The 25,184-nt window shown below is 38.4% G+C and overlaps 1 protein-coding gene across 3 annotated transcripts in view; it reads right to left on the reverse strand.

The window, feature by feature from the left end:
• Nucleotides 1-17,665: 17,665 nt before the first annotated feature.
• LOC124274304 overlaps nucleotides 17,666-25,184 on the reverse strand; it is a 34,022-nt gene continuing 26,503 nt past the window's right edge. For all 3 annotated transcript variants that reach the window (XM_046709653.1, XM_046709663.1, XM_046709647.1), the window contains 2 exons: nucleotides 20,352-20,456; nucleotides 17,666-18,086 (listed from right to left, as the gene is read on the reverse strand). In XM_046709653.1, the coding sequence (XP_046565609.1) occupies nucleotides 18,072-18,086; nucleotides 20,352-20,456 (120 nt within the window). In that variant the 3' untranslated portion in view covers nucleotides 17,666-18,071. The remainder of the gene's footprint in view (nucleotides 18,087-20,351; nucleotides 20,457-25,184) is intronic.

A 25,184-nucleotide genomic window follows, 5' to 3' on the forward strand; every position in this document is an offset into this window, starting at 1 on the left:
TTCTAACAATTTGTACAAAGTTTCAATTACATACCTTCAACTGAACAACATAGGGTTTGCAGAAACACCGTTCCTGGTCTTGAATTGATAACACTAAATTTTTCACTTTGCTTTTAAGGATAGGTATAGTTTCACACAACTGCTTATCATTCAGCGGAATCACACGCCAGACAGAGATGTGGTCGTTCACCTGTACCTGTGATATTTTTATACCAACATAAAATTAAATCACGTATATCTTCAATGTCTTACCACCTTATTTTGAATGTTTAATGGTAGACGCTATTTAGAAAATGTCACGATTTATATTACACTATATCATGACTTACAATTCCTTTGAATTTTCAGTACACATATTCCATTAAAAATGTCACGATATCAAGATTTGCAAACTTTTTTTGTTTGCAGACAAATAAGAAAGTATACCATATGACCTCTTTACACTATTATCTGATTATTGCATTGTATTCCAATAGTTGTGCCACAAAATATTTTATTGATACTTCATCAACTACAACCTTTATATTAAACTGAGGTTAGATTTAGTTTCATGTGTTTTCTGTGGAAGGTTATTTAGTATGTATGTAACTCATTAATAGCTAAAGATATGCATGATATGCATAAGTCAGCCAAGTCACGGTTGGGTGTATTGTTCTCATGCACTGATACATTCAGTCATCACAGCCTTCATTAAAGCAAAACAATGGATAGTATAAAAACGTAGTAGCCATTTCCAAATAGGGAAGAGCTGACACAGAAAGGAATGTGTATTTACGTGACAAGCTCACTGTGTGGTCATTGTTGAGATGTTATTATAGATCATGAGCCACAACTGACTAGTGTGGGGGCTGCGACTTGACACTATTGAAAAGAGATGCTGTGTGTCAACAACCTGTTTGTGAGCTTTTTAGGTAGATAGTAGAATTCGAAGGACAGGATTTTGCAAAAATATGAAATTATCTAAGCTGTAATCGTTTTGTGTTTTCTTCACACGAAAATTTCGAGTTCAACAACACCACCTGGATGTATTGTAGGAATAGTTTCTTTGGTAAATACTTTAGGTTTTTCTGTTTATTTGGTCAAAGCTTCTTTAACTTGCTTTGTTGTTACCTCTCGGTAGTTATGTAAAGTGCATGAACACTCATAAACACGCAATGTATGCATGAAATCAAGGTTAGACGTGATGACAGATGCTAATACACTAATGCTATATTAACCTCGACTCTTCATGCAGCCAAAACATGGCGTAGCAGACCTTTCCATATAAGGGTTCGTGGGTTCGGGGACGGTGGGGTAGCCTAGTGGTTACAGCGTTGGCTCGTCACGCCGAAGACCCGGGTTCGAATCCCCACATGGGTACAATGTATGAAGCCCATTTCTGGTTTCCCCGCAGTGATGTTGCTGGAATATTGCTAAAAGCGGCGTAAAACCAAACTCAGTCAGTCAGTAAAAGCCTGTTCAAGATCATATTGTTTTGAACAATAGGATTGCTGAAAAATATTTACAATGTGTATGACACCATAGAAACATGAATTAAAAACAACGAAACAAAAATTGTAACAGACCTTTTATTAACAACATAAGGTGTCAGTCTTCACAAGTGTAGGGTTCAAGGGATTTTTCACAAGAATAAAAAGCAATCTTGATGGTTCAATGATTTTAAAGCTTGTATTGTGTTTTAGTCTTAACATGAAACATGAAACAGATACAGCGGGTATAAAACAGAGAAGACTATCGTTTAGCGGCATTTATGCCACAGAAAGATGTTTGTGCCTTGGGGGTCCAAACTTGGCTGCTCTCCTGGTGTATAGGACCAAGTGTTTCTTTGATAGGGAGCTGTTGGTGTCATTTCGAGAAAACTGTTTTGTCTTCTTGGCAGGTTGTGTTTTTAATATGTGGATAAGTCCACATCTCTTCCTTCCTTTATGTCGGCTTGGTGACTGATTCTTCTGTGTCATTATTATGGGATGATAAAATCTCGACTGAAGGGTTGTAACGCAAGACAAGAATTTTATTCTTGCTGACCCTCATCATCATCATCATCATTATCGTCATCGATGGAGACTGATGGGATAACCCGCCTTGGTCAATATCTTGAATCTATAAAAGACAGCTATCATTATACCTATATAATTCTTGCAGGCGATTTTAATGCCAGAATGAGCGACTTTCTTGACTTTATCCCTAACGATGATCTTACTCACATCCAGGATGACTGTGTTGACTATCCAGAGGATGTATTTAATATTTATAGAAAAAGTAGAGATAAGTGTTATAACTCTTACGGTATCAAATTAGCAAATCTTTGTTGTACTTTTGGAATTCACTCACTTAATGGTAGACTATTCGAAGATGCTGTTGTAACTTTACATGTTCTACATATAACGGTACAAGCGTCGTTGATTATATCTTAGCATCTTCTGATTTATTTCAATATTTCACTGACTTTAAAATACTTGATAGGGATAACTCTTGTCATTTTCCTCTTGCTTGCACCTTGAAAGTGGAAAATTTTGGTAATGTTCAATGTCCAAGTCACCGAAATAGTTGTAGCAACAAGAAATCTATGCACACTAAATGTGATCCATGGATAAAATATGTGTGGAACAGCAACTCTGTGCAGCCATTTTTAAATAAGTTTCAGGATGTCTTTCTCTCTGATTATGATCAGTTATATAGACAATCAGAAGAAAATGTAATGAACTGTGTCTCAATATTAATAAACATGTACCAGACTGCTGCCTGTGACTTGAGGAACATTCATAAACCTAAACAATCTTTAATTAACCCAACTGGAGACTTGCAACCACCGTGGTAGAACAAAGACTTAGACTGTGCTAAAGGAAGAAAATATGCAGCACTGAGGCTGCACAGAACTTTGGGAAATAGTTTTGATATTTATAAACAGCTACGTAAAGAGTTTAAATCTCTCTACAGAAGAAATAGACAAGAATACTTTAATCAACAAAAAATGTTACTGGTTAATTCTAGAAATAATCCCAGATCCTTTTGGAAAGTTCTCAGAAGGGGGAAAAAAACCAACTCACTATCTACAAACATTAGTCAGGATGATTGGTGTGACCATTTTGAGCATCTGCTCTTCATGCAAAATGCTACTCTTGATTATTAAACATTATATTTTGTTGACCAAAATACAGAAGTGGTCTCAGACAGTTGTATAAACAGACCCTTCTCAGAGGAGGAAGTACTTTTGGGGCTAAAGAATCTTAAACTCAATAAGTCACCCGGACCAGATGGTTTGCAAAGTGAATTACTTAAAGCAACTAAAAATTACTTAACACCTATCCTAACAAGAATATTCAACTCTTTGTTGAACAATGGAACATTCCCCAAACAGTGGGGCACTAGTATAATCTGTCCCATTCACAAATCTAACAGTATCCATGTGACGGATAACTATAGAGGAATATCTCTTATTGCCTCACTCTGTAAAGTGCTTTGTGCTATTCTTAAAAGTAGACTTCAACGCTGGTGTGATATAAACTCTGTCTTGTCTGAAACCCAGGCCGGTTTTCGGCCAAACTACTCAACGGTGGACCAGATATTCTGTTTACAAGCGATGATACAAAAATATTTATCAAAAAAGGGTGGTAGAGTGTACTGTATATTTGTAGACTTTAAAGAAGCCTTTGATAGTGTTGACCATGAAGTATTATTTAAAAGTCTAACCAACATGGGAATCAAAGGGAAATTTCTTAATCTAATTGTCTCTATGTATTCAAATCTATCTGCTTGTGTTAGGACAGATCAGGGACTATCCAGGCATTTCAAGTGTAATATCGGTACCCGTCAGGGCTGTATCTTGAGTCCGTTGCTTTTTGTAATCTTTATAAATCAGTTATCTCAAATGTTTGATAGTAGTGGTGGTAATGGTATCTTATTACAAATGAATTCCCCAGTGTTGCAGCCCTCCTGTTTGCAGATGATGTGTCGTGTTTATCTGACACAGCTGTACAGTTGCAGAGGAAGATAAATGTGCTCGAGCAATTTTGTAATGATACAGGCATGAGTATAAACTTGAGTAAAACAAAAATTATGGTTTTTCGTAAAGGTGGTCCCCTACGCCACTATGAGAAATGTTTTTTTAAGGGCAGGAAAATAGAAGTAGTAAATGTATATAGATACCTAGGTGTTGTGTTTACACCATCTCTCTCATGGACTAAGGCTCAGTGCTGTCTTTCTGCTCAAGCACAAAAAGCTTGTATGTCATTGTATAACTATCAAAATAAATTTGGAGCAATTTCAAGTTTAGATATATTCAAAATTTTTGATGCAGCTATTTGTCCTATCCTTTCTCATGGAGCAGAGATCTGGGGCACATCATACTGTAGACAGGTAGAAAGTTTGCAAATATACTTCTGTAAAAGGTTTTTGAAAGTTAGTAAATATACCAGCAATGTTATGGTGCTGGGTGAATGTGGCAGAGTTCCCCTACAATATCAGTACATGTCTAGATGTGTCAAATATTGGTGTAGATTGCTTCAGTTAAATACTCACAGGTTGCCATATCAGTGTTATCAAATGCTTATGTTATTGGATAAAGCTGGTAGAAATACTTGGGCCACATCTGTTAAAAACATTCTGTATCAGTTTGGTTTTGGTATTGTATGGTTATCCCAAGATGTAGGTAATGTAAATGTATTTATGTTTACTTTCAAACAAAGGTTGTATGACAGTCTATGTCAAGACTGGCATTCTTTAATATCCAATTCATCAAAGTGTAATGTATATCGTAAATTTAAGTCATTGCTGAATGTAGAAAGATACTTAAACGTAGATATCCCATATTATTACAAGCATGTCATTTCCCAATTTAGGTGTAATAATTTCCGTTTAGCGGTTCAGTTAGGTAGGCACAAAAACATCAATTATGCTGACAGGATTTGTACTTATTGTTGTACTAAAGGCTTACATTTAGTGGAGGATGAATTTCATGTTCTCTTAATATGTGAGAGATATGAAGATATTAGACAAGAATGCCGTCCTTCATGTACACTTGCTAATCGCAGTTTTGATACCTTTATTGGGATAATCTCTTGTAACAACACACACACTTTATCTTGTCTTGGACGTTTCCTCCGTCATATAAAGAAAGTAAGAAGCAAACCTGATATTACAATCTGTAACTCATTATAGTCACAGTACTAATACCATGTACAATATGATGTTACCATTGTACTTGCATTTCTGTATTAATATCTCAATACATGAGAGATATGAAGATATTGGACATATACACTTTTAACTCGTCTTGAAATTTTAGAATGCTAATTTCTTGTAATAACATAAACACATTAACTTGCCTCATACGTTTCTTCTGTCATAGAAAGAAAGCAACAAGTAAATCTGATATTAAAATGTTTTATTTATTTTATTCACAGTACCAATAGTTAAGCATTTACAACACGATGTTACCTCTTTGCCTGTACTTGTATCAATATGTTGACATATGAGAGACATGTAAATTTTTTGACAAGAATGCTTTCTTTCCTGTACACCTTTTACTGCAGTCTTGATAATTTTGTCAGGCTAATCCATATTAACTATTGTCTTGAGAATTTTACTATGCTAAGTTTTTGTACCAACATAAATACATTAAATTGCCTTGTACGTATAAAGAAAGTAACCAGTAAATCTGATATTAAAATGTGAAATTGAACGTAATGCAACAACATAATCATAATAATTCGTCTTGGACGTCTCCCTTGTCACATAAAGTAAGTAAAAAGGAAATCTGATATCACAATGTTTAATCCATTATATACATTGTATCTAATACACTCAAGCATGTATAATGCGATGTACCTATTTGTCTGCATTTTGTATTATGGGCCTCTGGCCTAGAACTACAGAAATAAATCTGTCTGTCTGTCTGTCGGCAGCCATGACAGATTCACTGTCACTTTCTACTTCGGGTATATCTATACGAGTCAGAATGTCTTTCATGATCGTTTTCATGAAACGGGTTATCTTGTTTTTAATGATAGATTGATCAGTGCCAGGGTCCATATCACTCAGGCTGTCTAGGTTGGGTTGAAATAGAGGTGCTTGTTTAAAGTATTGAGTGAACTCTATGACATTGTTAAGGCTATTGGCCAATTCATTTCCCCATATCTGTTTCATTTTTCTGTCAATCCAATCTTCTGTTCGACCCTGTTGTCTGTACTTTTTCCTTTTGAGTTTCATCACGTCATGGTTGATGTTGTACACACGATTCCAGATGCGTTGTAAACCCACATTTTGCCACTCCTCCATGTCAGTGTTTGAAGGCTTCCCAAGACATTGTTTTCCAGCAGAACCTCCTCCTTTCTGTACAGGAAGTTGTTCCTCGCCTTCACTGTTGACGTCACTATCATATCTGAGACGTTTGCTCTTGGATTTCAAACTGGTGTTTGCTGGACACCATGTTTTGATATGTCGCTGTAGATCATGTATATTGTCTATCAATACGCCGCAGTCGGTACACGCAGTGGCTATGGTGAAAGGTCCTGTGTCGTCACTCGAGATGGATGCTGTTTCAACGTCGCTGTCAAAGCTAAGAGATCTTTCTTTGGATGTGTGATCAGCACAAATGTCGGAAGCTGTCTGAACGTCTAATACCGGAGAGACCTCTTTTACCTGTTCTTGTTGCAAACCACTCTGTTGATCAGATGTACTGAGGTTGGTTTTCAAGAGATTGACATGGAGTCTATTCTTTTCACTTGTACTAGGTTTGAGATCCGCTGTGAGGTGTCCATAAGGTGTTTCAACAGCCTTTTCATAAAGAGTCATAAATCTACTAATGTCGTCAGGAAATATCCTTCTGGCAAATAACGTCACCTGCTGTCTGTCCACTGGTGAATTGAAAAGAGTTACATAATGTGAATTTAGAGCAATGTCACGAGATTCCTTACCTCTTGGGAAGAGGTTTTGCAATAGCAAAAAGATAATAACATTGTGTGGTGGAAGGTTTGAGTAAACAGACGGGAAATCCGCTTATCGTTCTTTGCTTCAGACAGAAAATCATTCAACACCATCATGTTCTGGTTGTGGGCATCAAAGTAGTTTTCATCTTCGATATTGTAAGGTATTCCTTTCACAAAACGTACTTGAGATAAAGTTTGAAGAATGCTATCGTAAAGAGGTTGCCACACGGTATAACACCAGACTATACAGTCAGATAGAGGTTGAATGAATCCACGTCTTAATAGGTTGAAGACAAACATCGACTTTCCACATCCACTGGGTCCAACGATGATGTCATTGAAGGGAATGAGAAATTTGAATTGTTCGTGCTGCTTGTGCTCCTCCTGAGGAGGAGGAGGAAGAGGAAGTTGTTTATCCTGAGGAAGAGGAGGATGTAACTCTTGAATTGATCCATGCATATGCATCTGCTTCTGATGTCTTTGTAAATTATCTTTTCGCGTAAATCTCTTGTCACAGTCTGGACAGGTGGTAGTAAGCTCCATAGTGATGTAACACAAGTGTGTGATTAGAGGGTCTGAAGCATTCTTTTATACCTTTGAGCCATGTTACGTTTCAAGGCAGCTTTAGTCCGTTTCATAATGATATTCGACACAGGTTGTATTTTCAGTGCAGTCTTCTTTTTGCCCTTCACAGTTGTCCTTCTTTTTTTGTTGTTAGATGTAACCTGTCTATTCAGCGATCCCATTGTTTTCTCTGACGTGTTTTGTTGACTTGCTGTTGCCAAACTTTGTGAACATGGGTGTAGGGCAAAATATATCATCAGAAGCTCTCCTCATGTTGAAAAAGGACGTCTTATCCGTCAGCAGGCAAGAGTGAAAATGCCAGTCATTAGATACTTCAGTTTAGTATTATTCTACCTTCTTACTATGCAGGACATTTTTGCAAATGATATTGGGTAAGGAGGAATGCAAAGTATAATTATAGTTGTGTAGCAGTTCAGGTAAAACATCAAGGTAATGTTTGGTATTGTTGCGTGTCATGTAACGGGTGACCAACGATTTTAGTGTTCTATTGAAACGTTCCACATAATTGCTTTTGATGTTTTCATTCTCGTTCTAAATAGGATTTGAATACACCCTTAAACTCACTTCCAGCATCTACATATATATTGAGAAACAAAATTATTTCATTGTAAACAATTAGGTAGAACAAATATAATTAATTATCGTAATGATTACACTTACCTTGGTTTGATTGCTGGACTGGCTACCTCCTTTTTGGTCTTCTGCTTTTGTGTTCTTTTGCTCTTCTTTGCAACTGGTTGCCTCTCGTTCTCCTTCACTTTTCTAGTTTTCTTAGCCTTAGGATCAAGATCAAGATCAAGATGGTTTGTTGTACATAAGGCCTCTGGCCCGTATACATAGTATTGTAATGACAGGCAAGGTATGGACATTGCAAACAGTGGAAAGCTTTTATCATAACATTGTTAGATTAGTTGACAGGAGAAATTAGACTCTTCCTTCCCGAATGTGCTAAAAACAGGGCTAATTTTACATGGACAGATTCGTCTTTTGATGATAAAATTGTTATAAGTGTTTCCCTTGTAGGGTGACTCAGATATTTTTGTGGAATGTACTCCTTTCTTAAATTCGGCATAAGCGTCACATATAAATAACAGATGATATTCGTCTTCGATATCCGCCATACAGACAGGGCAAAATCTGAGATGTTTGGCTAGTGACTTGTTACGGCAAGTATTGATCATTATATCTGTCAAGCCAAGTCTAAATCAAATAACTGTATTTCTAAGTTTCTTGCTTGTAGTGTTTGATAGATATGTCTCAGGTTCGATCAATGTTTTAAAGGATCTATATACATCAAATCTTGAACTTAGATTAAGGGTATTCATCCAATTCTGGCGAAACATATCCACGGCTCTTTGGCGAAATTCATTCATAAACAGCCACTCGTTACTGACACCTTGGAAAATCTACACATATCCAAATCCATACAACATAACAGATATCTAATATTTGATGCCCATGTTACATAACCAATATTATCTAAATTAAGTAGCATGCACCACACAAAATGACAGTATTGCCCAAATTTACTAACGTTAGGAAATATACGTTTCATCCGGCGGCCATATGAACAACGTTCGAAATCTGCGTGTCATCTGGCTGTCAGATTTACACACGTTTGAAAGGGTGTTAAAAGTAACGAACACTCAACTCTGTATTTGCATGTATTTCACAGGTGTGTAAATCTTGCCATTGTTTTCATGTGTTTTCTAGCATATGTAACATATGTAAATGCTGTGTTTGTAGGACATGCATTTTAATGCCTTTGAAATCTCGTATGACCAGGGTTAGGTTTGCCATATATTTAGTACACGCGTAAATGGTTTGTAATTGATAAATATAGTGTTACAAGAATAACACTACTTTAACATGTATTTCAATGGTTCTGTAATGTAACTTTCACATCGGGCTCGTTAGCGCGTCGGACCACGCCATAATGCACGGAGATCATTAGAAACACATGGCGAAGTGATACCCATGACTGAGCACCACTATTAACGTGCCTGCCTTTCTTGACATACACATGATGTCTGTTTAAAAGGTTCAAATATTGGGTCTATGGGCTGGAGCGATATGTTTGTTAGGGAGTGTGTGCGTGTGCATGTGTGTGAGAGGGAGGGGTGTTTGATTGGGCAGGCCTAGGGTGGGATGATGGCAGTGGCGTACTGATAAGCCTTTCTGCAGCTGGTCAGTAGGTAATGCCGTTTATACTTTTAGTCATGGAAATTACATTACAGTTTAAATAACTGATCTCAGGTACACTTCTTATATATAACATGCAACGAGAGACTGCTTATTGCAATACAACACAGATAGGTGTGTTCACCCAGACATGAACCGGTAGGTCCCTAATTTTAGTGCACACTTGTATGAGTTATCAGACTGATCATAGCTGCACAAATCTTATTATCTATTCTTTTAAAAATGATGATTACAATGTATTAATTATTCCCAGTGTAAACTACTGTTTTAAATGTGTAAACATGCACATACATACATGGTATAACCTCTTTTTTATTCGGAATCTAGATATTATCCCATACGGACGTTTTCTAAAATGTCAGTTCCCCGACGGAATATACATAAGTGTACACCTATTTTGATTCCAGTTCTAGGGTAGATTATAGAAAATTCTTGTGATTACAATTAGTTCATAAGCTCAGGTTACTACGCAGTTTCGATAATTACTGGAAGTTTACCACCTGACAGCATTTGTTACTCAAAAAAATTGGGGGTTAAATACACTTTGAAAATTAGAAATGGTACATTTGTATGCCTGTAAAATGTTTTTGGGTGTTTAACAAAACACTCCAAATATCATGATCTATGGAGAATGTGGCAGGTTTCCATTACATATACACTCTTATTGTAAAGTAATTCGGTATTGGATAAGGTTAATACACATGCCAACATATCGCTTACCAAAGAAATGTTATAATATGATGCTTTTATATGATAGAAATGGACACAAAAACTGGATGACTGAGATAAAGCAATTATTATTTTCTACTGGATTTGGAGATATTTGGCATAACCAAGAAAATGGAATATATCCGGAATTCATCAAATTATTTACTCAAAGACTAAAAGATATGTATTTTCAAAACTGGCAAGAAGAATTATCTATGTAAAGCAAATGTGACACTTACCTAATGTTTAAAAACAATATCCATACAGAATTCTATCTATCATGTTAAATTGTAAACAAGTATAGAGTAAGTTTAGCACGATTCCGATGCTCATCTCATGAACTTCTAGTCGAGAAAGGTAGATATGTAAACATGGATAGAGAACATAGAACTTGTAAATTGTGCAATACAAATGCAATTGAAGACGAGTATCATTTTCTTCTTGTATGCCCTAACTACAGTAGTCTTCGAAGCAAATATATATAAGAGAAAACTATTATGTCCATCCAAACAGGCTTAAGTTTTCACTACTGCTGAAGAGTTCAAATCCTAAAGAAATTGGAAAACCTGTGCATGTATATTTTCTACTCATTTGTTCATAGAAAACATATTGTTCCTTGAACGTGTATAATGCAATGTATATGGTGTACTATAGGCCTGAGGCCTTTTCAGTACCGGAATAAATAAAGATACTCATGCGTTTTCATTTTTGCTTTTTGCTCTCTGATTTGTTATACATTACATAATTATGTTAATCATTTTGGCATCCCGATATCATGCAATAAATGTTTACTTATTAATCTATCAAAGTGCAAAGTGCCGAAACTCATTGTCTGTGTGCGTTACTGTTATTGAGTGCGTTACTGTTAAATGTCCCTTCGTACAGAATTTCCAGGAAATAGAAACTGAAAATTGCTAAATAAATGGAAAACTAAATTTGGTACAGATTGCAGACAATTATTATTCATATACCAGTTTTAAAGTATCAGTGTGCAAATGTTCAATGGAAAAAAGACCAAGTAATTTGGAAGATTCACAGACTAACAGTATTTCTTTACAGTATTTTCTTTAGACATATATAGAAAATTATTTTTACAGGTATGGAACGAGTGGGGAAAAACATCTGCAAAGCATCTGAGTTAGCTGAGATTATCCTTTAAAAACATCATATGTACATTTAACAATTACTTATCATTAATTGCAATCAAAGCATTACATAAAGGCTATATTTCCAGACTGCATGACATCACCTTTGGCCGGAGTTCCAAATATTTGATACCGAAACCTGTCAGTTAACGCAAAGGAAATAACCCTTGTGTTTTACAATGATGTCATCGTTCACAATGAAGTATAGGTTGCCATATTATTTCCAATATGACAATATGACTGAGTCAGTGAAATACTAATATTTACCAAATAAAATTGTAATGAAGCCTTTCTTCAAGCAGTGACTTAACGCCATACATAGCTAGACGTGCTTAGATCATTAAAAAAACCACCAAACAAACAAAATCACACAAAAGAAACTAACAACTTCATGTAAGGCATCATAGATATTTCACAAACATGGTACAGGACCCTTCCCCCTCATAAACGTATTGCCTCACTACTTGCGAATTAAGCGTTGGCAGATGTAAGGCGTTAGCATTACAGTAAGGGCTGGGCGGAAGGGGAAATAATATGGTTCTGTGACTGTGAGACAGACTGGGAAAATATGTGGAAAACCAAAAATTTGGACAACAGACCATTGTTTGGGTATTTTAATTGTAAATATGATTCAAATATCTTAGCCTAAATTTCAATATCCTTACATATAATTCAAAAGTATAACAGCACGAGTATTCATTTTGTCTTTTGTCTTCTACCCGTCCCTACTAGACTAACAACTAGTCTCTGAAATGAGCATATTTTACAGAAAAAAAGTTCATAGTAAAAAGGAAAAATATAATAAAAAGGAGCCCTAAGACATTCTCCTGAAGCTGTGGAAATCTAGACCTGCCACATTTTCTAGACTTGCATGGGCTTGGATATATTTGCTTCAGGGTCTGTACGACAGACTACGTCCCTACATACAATCAATCACAAGTGTCTCCAGGTCACGGAGGATCATTGGTGCAGGGGCCCGTATTGCAATTCTCGTGCGTTTGCATGTGTTGTTGACGCTGCATGGGCGCCTTGTAACATAACTATTTGATTATGATTCACAAACACATGCTCATGATATGGTCGGAATCATGCCACGGATTAGCAGATATTTATCATGAAAACAGGTTTTTATGTAGGTGGCTTGAAACTTGCTTTTACAAAGGCCAATAGATTCGATCACAATACTTTTCGTTTTACAGCTTCTTTTCTCTTAACATGCTGACCTCAAAACTGATTTAAATTCTAATCGCTGATTAAAGAGTAAGACAATAAATAGTATATCAAATTATCGTTACCATGACAACCCTGTAATATGTTACCTTATGTCAGAGAGCTATAAATACGATGCTGGGTGTGGCAGTACTAATGCAGTTGATGGTGTCTGTCGTAAATGTTAATAAGTTGCTTCAACGCTATCACTAATCACTGGGTATCTATACAATTATATGTGTGATGGAGAAGAACTTGCGTCACTAGTTTTCTCAATAATCTGAATACATGTATGTAGCGTGAAACCGGCAGATACCTATAGAAGAAAGTGTTTGCCCTACCTCTAACAACGATGCCCCGTGTCTATAGAAGGGATATACTATGGGGATGAATGACATGTACCTTTATCCTGGCCCGTTTATGATGATACATAATGTGATCTTTCACAATAATCTCTCTGGCTATCAGATTGAGGGTACTTTTAAATCATAACCGGTATTTCAATTATTGTATTTATACAGTAACATTCTTCGAACGTTCTCCGTATATACGTCCGTCAGATACATCGCACACTACCCCTTTCTCTTTTGATCTTCTGAAGCGACTGTTACAAGTTCGAAGAATCCTGGTCAAAGTTGAAAAGTCTTAAGACTATTCCCTACTATTCTGTAACATACACATTGTACCTAAAATGGGTAGAGCTTCCGTTCGAGGGAATATTAGAAGGACAGCGATACATTTATCTCCAGTGTTGTAGAAGGCACTCCACTTACTTAGGAATAAAATAACTTAATGAGATATTGCATACATGTCGGAATCAATATTTTCGGCCCCTATCAGATGTGAACTTGAACATGCGAGGTCTGCGTCTATGTCATACTTAAGGTCTGCGAGTTGTTTAGCAGCACTGGGGCGTAATAGTCATAAAGGCCTGCTCCAAACAACGGAATATATATCTTTTTGAGAAGAACTTCTCCGACGGGTAAAGGTACAGCAATGCAACATCACATTTACTTGTGTGACATTTGCTTTCGCAATCTGAGTTCATCGATCGTCAATTTAAACAGGAAAATCAAGACGAATTTAAAAAGGCACGGAGGTCCAACATGCCTGTGGTATACTCAGAGAACGCCCCCGCCTGTACTATCGGGTCATAATCGCTACACGGAAAAAAATAGTTTTCATTTCATGTCTCACAGAATATATAATTTGATATGGCATTGTTTGTTGTCGCATACTTTTGCGCTAGTGAAACAAATGTGGACAACTTAAAGCTGATGTATGGCGTTATTACAGCAAACGCTGAGCGGAAGGAGAAATAACATGGTTCAGGCACTGTGAGACTATCAAGAAAGGTCACATGCAGTGCAATAAATTTCCAATTATGTACTGCCAAAAAAGTATTTTAATTAAATTAGTAAGCTGAATAGACTTAAGAAATTACGAGTTGGTACGTGTAGCATATTTGGCTGAGCTCTAAGAGAGATAAAGTGCTATTCTATTGGGACAGCTAGGGACACTTGAGAGGACAAAGAGGCACCTAATCGCCCTTTGTTCATAACTGAACCTTTTAATCCCTCGAAACAAGCACTTCACAAGATTTCCAACACCGCAGACAAGGCGTAACTGATACTGGTAGCAAGAGCGAGTGCAGCTGAATAAGGCGTGTTAGCTTGCGTAATACTGCTTTCTGTGTCAGGCTCTTTTGGTAATAAGAATAATGAGGTCACGTGAACGTTGATTTCAAACGTACTAAAATGTGTGAAAATAAAATTCCATGAACCAAGTAATTCAGATGATGGAAACATATCATCATCTTGCTTGAGCACAGGTAACATGACGATGTATGAACCGTTCATTTACATACCTCTGATATCCGATATGATACATACATATCTATGGTGTGTAAAGATTTGCAAATGTCTAAATTTACATACGTTTCCCCACCTAAGTAAATTTACACGTTTCCAACCCGAGTAAACCTAGAACGAAATCGGAAATTTCAGCACCCACTGAAATTCAAAGGAATGCACTGGAAATACTGTATGATCATGTATTTACTGGGGTATCTGTTTTGCAATTCACGTTTGAATGTACCTGACAATCCGGTCATGGCAAACATGAACGAGGTGCTTGCGCATACGGAAATGTACGATGAGCATATGTTTCAAAGGTATAGATTTGTATGAAATATATACCCAAAGTTGGGAAATCTCTGGAAACATACGTAAATCCGGTCATAGCATGTATTTCCTACTTTATTTACGTATATTTCAATGGTGTACTGTCCGGGTTTTGGTCCTGTGATGTTATATGACTTTCTTGGTAGACGCTGTTCATGCATTTTCAGTATTATAAACCAGTATTTTATGCAGCGAAGGTGAGAGTTTATATAAAGTGGGTATCTTCCACATTCTCCATATACCATATAGTTTGGTGTTGTAATGTTAACATTCAGGAACTTCTTACATGCCAATAGATGTATCTTTTCAATCTGTTCAAAAGTCTGGAAAACCCATATCTCCGCCCCATACAAAAGCATTGGTTGTTCTGTGCATCGAAAAGTTTAAAAAACATCTTTGGTGTTATTGGCACTAATGAATACAGTGATGAAAGCAGATACACCAGAGCCTTTTCTGGCTTTTGCTGATAAGGCAAAAGCAGTTTTACCCATATTCAATGTATAATTAAAAAGTATTCCAAGATATTTGTATTCAGAAACTATTTGCATTGGAATGCCGATATAAGACCATTTTTCGCCATTAGCGATTGGTCCACCCCTTCTAAATACAACAATATTTGACTTATCAAGATTAACATCTAATTTCCATTCTTTCGCGTAGTTCTCCAGAATGTCTAATTGGTTCTGTAAACCTACCACTGAGTCCGATACTAATATCATGTCGTCAGCAAACAGTAGCATTAAAATCTCCAAAATATCAGGATATAGTTGTACACCATGTTTGCCTTTATGAATTATTTCATTTTCCAATTCGCTAATGAAGAAGGAAATGAGAATAGGGCTTAACAAACAGCCTTAGGAAGAGATGCGATGGGAGATTTTTGCTTTCTGTTCTCTGAATTCTCGTTGGCAGATGTGGCAGCAATTTTCATGTAATCCAACAGCAAACTCAAGAGAGCGGGCGATACTGATGGCAGTTTCTCTTCTAAGGTCTTCATTCGCTCTGCCATCTTGGTGTACGTGGTTTTGTACAACTCACTTGTTCGAATCATTGTTTCATGCAAATGTACCTGAATATTCACAATATCCTTCACTTCTTGAAACACACTAGTTAGTAACTGGTCTGTTGAGAAGCCTTTACGTCTTATGTCCAACACCTTCTGCGCCATATTGATTGCGAGCAGAAATGCTTTTCCAAAACTCTTCTGGTCTATGATAGCAATGATAAATGATTTGAAATGTCTCATAGTGGAAGGTGCAACATTGGATTGTGTAGTGCTTGTGCTGTCTGATTGGATGTAGAGTAGTACACATGCTGTCTGATTGGTTGGTTAACAAGACACGATAAATGGAATGGCAAACAACACAAATATTTAAAAGATGTAGGCTGCTAACATTCCACCCATTTCAAATTTAATAGCAATGATTTCAATATATCAAATTTGCTTGGTTCCTATTCATAACATTTCAATACACATTCCCATCTCCGTGAGTCATGATAGTAAATAAAGAAATCACTTAACTCTTTACTGGCTGGTATAGAACCATAGTGTAGGCTATCATTGTATACAATAGGGTTAAGGGTTCAAAGGACAGCTCCTGGAATTTATGGAATGTGCTCCTGAAAGCTCCTTGGGTATGTAGGAGCGCTCCTTGAAAAATGCTATTGTTCTCCCCTGGAATGCTATTGTTCTCCTTAGGAATGCTATTGTTCTCCTTAGGAATACTATTGTCTGTCCGGAACTGATTACTTATATGCTACTACTAATATTATATTCGTGCATATGTGATTCTTTATCTTACCTCACACATAAACGTCGCTTTCTGATTGGCTGAGCGCTCTTCTATTATTTACAAGCGAGTAACATTTCAATGTACCCCGCTGTCAATGGCAACTCATTTGGTACTTCGTGGTAGTAATTCTTTATCTCGAATATCATTTAATCACGGATGATGTACGGAAATTACCGATGTTGTGCGAATGCAAATCGATGGAAGGGAGATAACTCTAACTCATTTTATCTTGTCAGCAAATCTAGCGATGGCTCCAAATCACAGGCCCTCGTGTCTTGCTAGGATTAAAGATGTTAGAAACACATAAAACTTTTGAGATGACCCCCGACTCGAAATGCTTGACAGTACAATACATATTGTATACATAACCTTTAATCTTCGCTAAGACACGAGGACCTGTGCTACAAAAAGGTTGGTACCCGTGCTTCAAACAATTCAAAATTAAGATTAAGGTGTTCGGTAAGATAATACGTTGTTCACTGGTCCCTCGAGGGTACATCAACCCAAGCCCCCCTCGTGACCAGTGAACAACTTATAATGTTTAGGACACGCGATCGTGCCTAAATATCGGTATATCCCGCGCTCTCGCTCGGGAAATACCAACATTTAGGCACTTGTTTAGTATAACATGGGCACTCATATAACATCCTCTATACATTAAGTGTAAACGACACGAATATTAGTTGACTTTGAAGTAATACAGGTCTCAGACACTTACCATGTTGGCGAATGCCACAAGCATGGTGGTGCTGTCATAGAATCAATTTCAGGAGAACCTGGATTCGAACCCACGAGCATAGGTTTGCGGAGTGCCAAACGCATACAAACAGCAGTGTCTTGAAAGGGTAGGCCACGTTACCTTTTCCAAATATCATTTTGATACACCCTGGGCATCACGAGGAGTAGGTCACTAAAACTATTACATGTCAAGTTTATTGGACATCACGAGCAGATCACTAAAAGTAGTACAAGTCCAGTGTAGTTTTCATTCATATTCAACACTTTTCAATCGCCTTAAGAGAATTCAAAATTCAGATAAACATGTTTAACTCAACGAATAGGAATTAAATAAAAGCATGAACTGTTAATGCATATATATACTCTCCTTAATTGAATGAACAGTTACACTTTTCAGGATCCCTTTCCTGAACCTTCTCTTTAATGTGTACAGTATACACATGTCTTGTAACTCTTCTTTGATGTTCCAAGCACTTGCTGGTCACATGTATATTTTGGACTTGATTATGATTCGTCAAATTGGACAACAATCCAACTTATTGCGTTCCGACTTCTTTAGGTGCACCCATGATGTACATAACTCTATTCCTCTTCCACCTGGAAAGAAAATAAAACAGCAGATTCCAGTCCGTTGAAAAATATGCCAGAAACTTCAAACCAAATGAAGTGAGTTTAGTTTTACGCCGCACTCACCTGTATGGCTGCGGTCTGTAAATAATCGAGCCTGACCACCCGAAACCAAATGAAAAACTTATGGTGGTTTGCACACTCTTGAGTTAGACTGATATTTACTCCCAGCAATAACGTCGTCTCCTACAAATATAGTATCTACAAGCATAACAATAAAATCCAAAACGACCCCAGAAGAATTCTCAGGTTTAGGCCTAGACCTAAGGTGATCTAGACTTGCATCAACCACTCTAGACTTTAGTTGGTCTCCTTTCTTGATTTATTGTCTTTGGTCTGGGAGAGAAAAAAAGAAAAACTACGTCAAGAAGACTTATACTGGTGGTTGGAATCCAAACCCAAACATAAGAAAAATAGCAAGATAGTGTAAGTTTCCAAGTTTAAAAAACACACGAAGTAACAGTATTCCGGACGCCATGTCTGTCTCTTGTGTGACTGGATGTTACTAATATGTTTTTGTATCATGTAATATCAGAACGCATTATGTGTTTGCGAGGATGGTCAAGTATTTGATGCCTTGAAATTATAACATTTGAAACCTCCGAATTCGAGTCAGTATGCTATGTTTCAGGTAATTACAACTTCAAACCATCCATTGATAGTATCAAAGTTATCAATACACCTTTAGGTAAATAAATTGTTCTACATACCATATTGTCATTGTCATTGAGAAACTTTGAAAGTGTCAGTTCTCCTATTCTGATTCGTTAATCAGATGTTTTGATGCCAAAAGCCACCCTGAGAGCAACCGATTTGACGCTCGTCGTCGTAAAGACTGGTCTTCAGCGACCTATGTAACTAATGGGCAAAGCTTGGAGGCACGGTTGACACATATCATTGTATCCTGATTGTGTGGATCGCTGCTCATGACGTCGATCACTGGGTTATTTACAGACCGCTGTCCTATAGCTGGACACTCGTGAATATCCAGGTTAGAATTGGGCCCCGTTCCTCAAAGCGATCGTAGCGGGTAGGGGTAATGGAGGCGAAGAACGATTTGACATGCCACAATTTGCGCTTAAAATGTTGAATTTAATATATTGTACGTGAATAATTATTAAATATGAGGATGGAAATCTGAGAACACAACTCTGTGAGGAAATGAGTGTCTACCTTTGATGATGGCGATATTTTATTTTGATATTAAAAATATTTTTAGAACCGAAGCGAGGGAAGCACGTTGCCAACCTTTGCTCGCTTCGCTCCCATATGGGAAGACTGGTCATTTTCTCTTTGTTTCGCAACCCTATTTGCACTACAGTTTACCTGTGCTTTAACATAGACTTACGACAATTGTAGCGCTACAATCAATTTGAGGAACGGGGCCCTGGGCCTAGATTTTCGAAGATCCCTTAGCGCTAAGATAGTCGTAAGTGCCATACATTAACATTAACTTACGACTATCTTAGCGCTAAGAGAGCTTCGAAAATCTAGGCCCTGGTCTTAAGCAATCCATGCTTGTCGTAAGAGGCGACTAACGGGATCGGGTGGTCAGACTCGCTGACTTGGTTAATACATGTTATCGTATCCCAGTTGTATAGATCGATGTTGATGCTGTTGATCACCGGATTGTCTGGTCCAGATCCGATTATTTGCAGACCGTCGTCATATTGCTGATTGCGGGGTAAATCTAAACTCACTCATTCACTCCTATAGCTGGAAAATTGCCGACAAACAACAAACAGTCCATCATCGTGGAAGCTAATGTTATTTAAAAAAAAATACTTCTTTCGAAATCACTGTCGGAGAAGTGCTCAGGACGAATGTAGTGCTGTATAACACCCTGCAGCTGTTATACTCACGATATAGTCAGTGTTGCACAAACGACTATGCTTTAAGCAGAAATTTCTTATAGGTGTGGAAAGGGTTTTGTCGCTTCTATTAATGTAAAGGTAGCGACTACAAAATGCACATCTGAAGCCACCGTACAAATAGCAAATTAGCAAGTAGCAAGTTCAATGAAAGTAAGCTACAGGTAAACTAGTTCTAGTTTGAAAGCACACTGATCTCTCTCACGTGTATCACTAATTCACGGTTGGTAGGAAAGTTCGGGTATGGGTCAGGTCACAGTTGATGGGCAGTTTTTAATTAGTAAATATCCAAGACTGGGATAGGCAACGCTGGACTGGTTTAAATATTGTCCTACATGTACAGTTTCCACCCATTAACACTTACTGTGATGGCAAAGCGGGATGGCATGTGTCTTGAGGTGATGGAGAACTTCGGTCCCGGACGCTGCGAGGATGGAGACGGTGGGAAATGACAAGGGCCTGGCAAGCACTGAATAGAAATAAGAAATATATAGTAAATGTATTTACGTTGTCGTCAATAATGACGGAAAAGACCAGAGATAATTGATGACATAACTGGAAGACAAAAAAGGTCAACAAGTGGGTGTCCGCCCGGGAAAGCCGCATTTGAAAAATAACAATTACCGCTTAAACCAGGTTTCAAGTACAAACCTCGGTGCCGCGAATCGCCGCGAAAGCCACGATGAGTAAGAGAATCACTTCAGGATTTTTTTTCAAATAAGTGTTCCCAATGTGATGAGTACAAAACCATGATGAGTACAAGCATATAGAGGAATGTGAGTAGTTATGTATGTGTCACTATGGCAGAATTTTGAATGGGGATTCCCATGTTAAATGTTTCGATAAAAAGAGGTCCCCCCAATTAGCGAGCTCTGCCGCGGCGAGCAACCGTCGCCCACTAATTAAACACCTCGCCGCGTAGGATAAACACCAGCCCCGGGAAGCTAGCGAGAAAAGTACACAGACGGCATCGAGTTGTAAGTAAACAATATACATACTCGCGAGAACCACAAATCATACAGACATACAAACACCGAACTCATTGTATATTTCGCGATGGATACGAAACAATATCAATGGGTTATTCTTGCCAAGCCACCACAACAGCATAGACTGCATTTCGACGACGAAGTCGTGTTGGGATGTAGTCAACGTTGGTATTATTCAAAAGGAGAGTGTGTGCGCCATCTTGAAGAGGAGCTACGATATTGACCCGTGGACATTCCGGACTCATGGGGAAGCCTGTGCACATTTATATATTCTCGGACAGCGTACAATCACCGTAGTCCTTACATCATAGCGGACAGGAAATGAACTTACCAACAGAAGTGGACGAAATAGACTCTGAGAGAGTAACAGCATATTTGGAATACTATCTGTCGTGCGCATATGCCTTAGTGGTATGAGAGGGAGACAGAGCATGATTTCGATACATTTTTTCATACATCTAAAAAAGCGATTGACGAAGACGCGGTTATTCTGAAGTGGCGTCAGTACGTGGATGGTGATCCGTATCTACGCGTCATCTCTCCATTATATTTTCTGAAATATCAATGTAGAGACTACCGAGACCAGTGGATGAACCATATCAAACGGACGGTTAAACGTTGGTGTGGGAATGTATAGTCATGCAGGTTGATTATCATCAGGAATACTACGATCCCAGGAAACCGGGTGCTTTCGCGGGTGAACAAAAATTTTATGGCGCTCTGAAGCATCGTAACCCTAATGTCTCTTCTCATAGCGTACGAAGATGGATGAGAACGCAAGACGCCTACAACCTACATCGTTTACCAAACAAATGATTTTCAAGAAATAAAGTCATCGTGGGAGGAATGAACGTACAAGCAGATGGAGACTTATGCGACGTTTCTAGGTTAGCACAAGACAACGATGGAATTAAGTATATTCTCATCGTAATCGACTGCTTTTTGAGGTATGTCTGGGTCCGACCAATGGAAAATAAAGAATCAAACACGACTGCCAAAGCAATAAGGGAACTATTGTCATCCTTGGAGAAACCGCCATACAGTCTAAGAACGGACAAAGGAAAGGAATTTAATAATCAAACAGTGTGACGGATTTACACTCTATTTAACGTCATACATTTTGTTACGCAAAACTCAGACATTAAAGCGAACTGCGCCGAACGTTTCATTCGTACTTTGAGATCTATGATGTATAGATTCCTCACGTACAGGCATACCCATAGGTACATCCACGTATTACAAGACCTTGTTTATAATTACAACCATCGCCCGCACAGGAGCCTGAGAGGAAGAGCACCCGTGGAAGTGAAACTATCAAACGAAGCTAGCATATGGTTGGATATATACGCGGACAAAGCCAATATCAAACCTCTACGAAACAGCAACTTTGCATTTAAAGTAGGAGACCACGTCAGAGCATCATTGGTCAAGAGAACGTTCGAGAAGGAATACGAACAGAAATGGTTGGAAGAAGTATTTAGGATACATCAGCGACAACTCAGAGACAATATACACGTATATTGGATAGAAGACCTCCAATCCGATCCCATTAAAGGATCCTTTTATCAATTCATGGATCGACGCTGACCAAATCAAGAACGTACACGTAGTGAGAGAATGATGTCAACGGAATGGATTGGGACTAAGAGCGACGATAGCGTCGAGTATTTTCCTGAAAATAAACTTTATAAATTTTCCGTTTACCTGAAACAACCACTCAGACTTAACGGACATTGGACCATATCACTACGAGAAGTATACGCCAGAAGGAAGAACGCCAATAAGAAAAGAGATGTTTTGAATGGAATGTTGTATATATTCTGTTCCATTTGTGAACCGATCATAGTACACAGCCAACGTCAACCTCTGTTGAGACGAGTGCAACAGTCAACCGCATCGACGTGGAAGGCTATTTTCTCTGAACCCTACGACATTGGCGTGAGAGTGATTAACGATACCGTGGAGCGGTTGGATGTTTATATAACGGACGCCTGGGGCAATACAGCCACTTTTCTGACGGACATCTTTTAATTACAGAACATTTTAGTGTTATGGACGTCGACGACGCACTACCAAACGCGGCAGAATGCAGTATGTTCCGAATCCAAAGACGTGGAAGAAATATTACGGCGATGTAGCGCATGGGAAAATAAACCCCTATTTCCACCAAAACAATAGCTTCAGAAACAATGTCACAACTATGTCACCAGTATCGGCATCAAAACCGATGATCATCAACTCACCATGTGACATGCTATCTCTCCCGAAGGCGAGCGTCAACGAGTGGTAGACTTCGCAAGGGATATAAATCTTGTGAGTCCCGGTAGAACAGGCAGTAGAACAGGCCAAGTAGGAGATCGAACACAACCCAGACATCGTCTCCAAGGTAGCCATAAACGAAGGTATGATGATTAAAAAAAAGGTTGCAAGCACGGAGGAGGCAGTTGGAAGAAGACCCTTACGAAAGGCAGACGTACGAACAAAAATTTGGCAAGAAGAGAGCTCCGAGCAGAAAAGACGGGAAGACGAGGAAAATATCCACATATGGGGAAAAAGCAAAAACAGGGAAATCGCTCTCATACAGAGATATATTTAGCTAATTATGTCTACCATAATCTCTTCAGAGTCCGGGTTTTTCAGCGAAACCCAACCACCAGAACTGGATCTATTTAGTCTACCCCCGACGCAAGCGGCAGTAGAAAGAACGTATCTACAAGACTGTCGCCTTATTTCTCCCCTGTCCGGATCAGCTCCTATCGAATTTCACATTAGCGGACAAAACAGTCTAGATTACATAGATCTCAGGCGCTCGTCCTTGTATGTCAAATGTCATTTGACCAAAGCAGACGGGACCAACCTGACCCTCGGGGACGAATGCTCTCCGGTCAATCATTTTCTGCACTCACTATTCTCTCAAGTGGACGTCTGGTTACAGGGACGTCTCATCAATTCCACAAACAATCATTATCCGTACAAAGCCATCATTAAAACGTTGTTAAATACAAACAAAGTCGACCCCAATTCCAAGCTGACATCGCAGCTATTCGTCAAGGACACGGCAGAAAATATGGACGTTACAAAGCCAAACTCGACTAACAGAGGAATGTTCGAAAGACACAAGCTTATGTCGGAGAGTAAGAGTTTGGGCATGGAAGGTCCTATTATGCACGATCTCTTTCAGCTGAGACGCTACATCATGAACCAGATCGACGTGCAAGTGAAACTATACAGATCTCCTCCGAACTTGCTTTCTCTTGATGGCCACCAAACCGGATGAAAATTACATGGTACACATAGACGACATCGTCCTTCGCATAATGAGTGTCGAGGTGAACCCCGGCGTCATATACGGACAAAACACCGCTCTTTCTACGACAACGGCTAAGTATTTTTACCCTCGCACGGAAGTGAAAATGATGTCCATACCCAGAGGTCAAGTGGGGTTCACATACGATAATATATTTCACAGCGTCAGAACACGAAGTGGAAGCCCGTATTCATCACCAATGTCGCATACAGGGTGTACCGTACTAATTACGTTCTCGGCAAGAAAATCCTCTCTCTACCTACGTGGTTAAAGAACAACCTTCGACTTCATGTCCGGATGCTGTTGGAAGATGACCTCGTCTAGGTTTTTCCTGTGAATTTTTTTCACAACGCGCTTCAGCATCACACGGTTATGAATTAAAGGAGGTCTGTCAAAAAAGAAAGTGTTCTCGTATGGAATAAAGTATCTGTATTCACCCGTTTCAATGTGTCGTAAAAACATCCCAAATGATAAGTTCACTTTAAACGAATTTTCTTTGTGCTGGAAAATGTAATCCAGCTGATTCCTGAAATCAATTGCGTCCGTGTTGACGAGTTCGGTCATTGGGAAATTGAACGTGTGCACAATATTATCTCCGCCATATTTATGAGGATGCAGTATGATATCTCTGTGAGTGATGCATATGTCTTTAAGAGCTTCATCCACCACCGAACCTCCATCGACTTGGTCCGTCCACGGTCTTTTCGCATCTCCTTCTGGCCATGGTTCGGGTTGTAATAGTTCGTCATTACTGCTGTAATGGTTTCGACGTTGATGATGCCACAATAATTTACGACTTTCAAATCGTTGGTGACATTGACGGCACGTTACCTCCTTAGTCGTTGCTCCGGAAGACGTCGTCATTGATAGATCATTGTTGTTGCGACATTGAGACGAGTGA

The sequence above is a fragment of the Haliotis rubra genome, unplaced genomic scaffold (assembly GCF_003918875.1).
Source record: "Haliotis rubra isolate DU_JTF1 unplaced genomic scaffold, ASM391887v1 Scf104, whole genome shotgun sequence".
Taxonomy (NCBI): Eukaryota; Metazoa; Mollusca; class Gastropoda; order Lepetellida; family Haliotidae; genus Haliotis; species Haliotis rubra.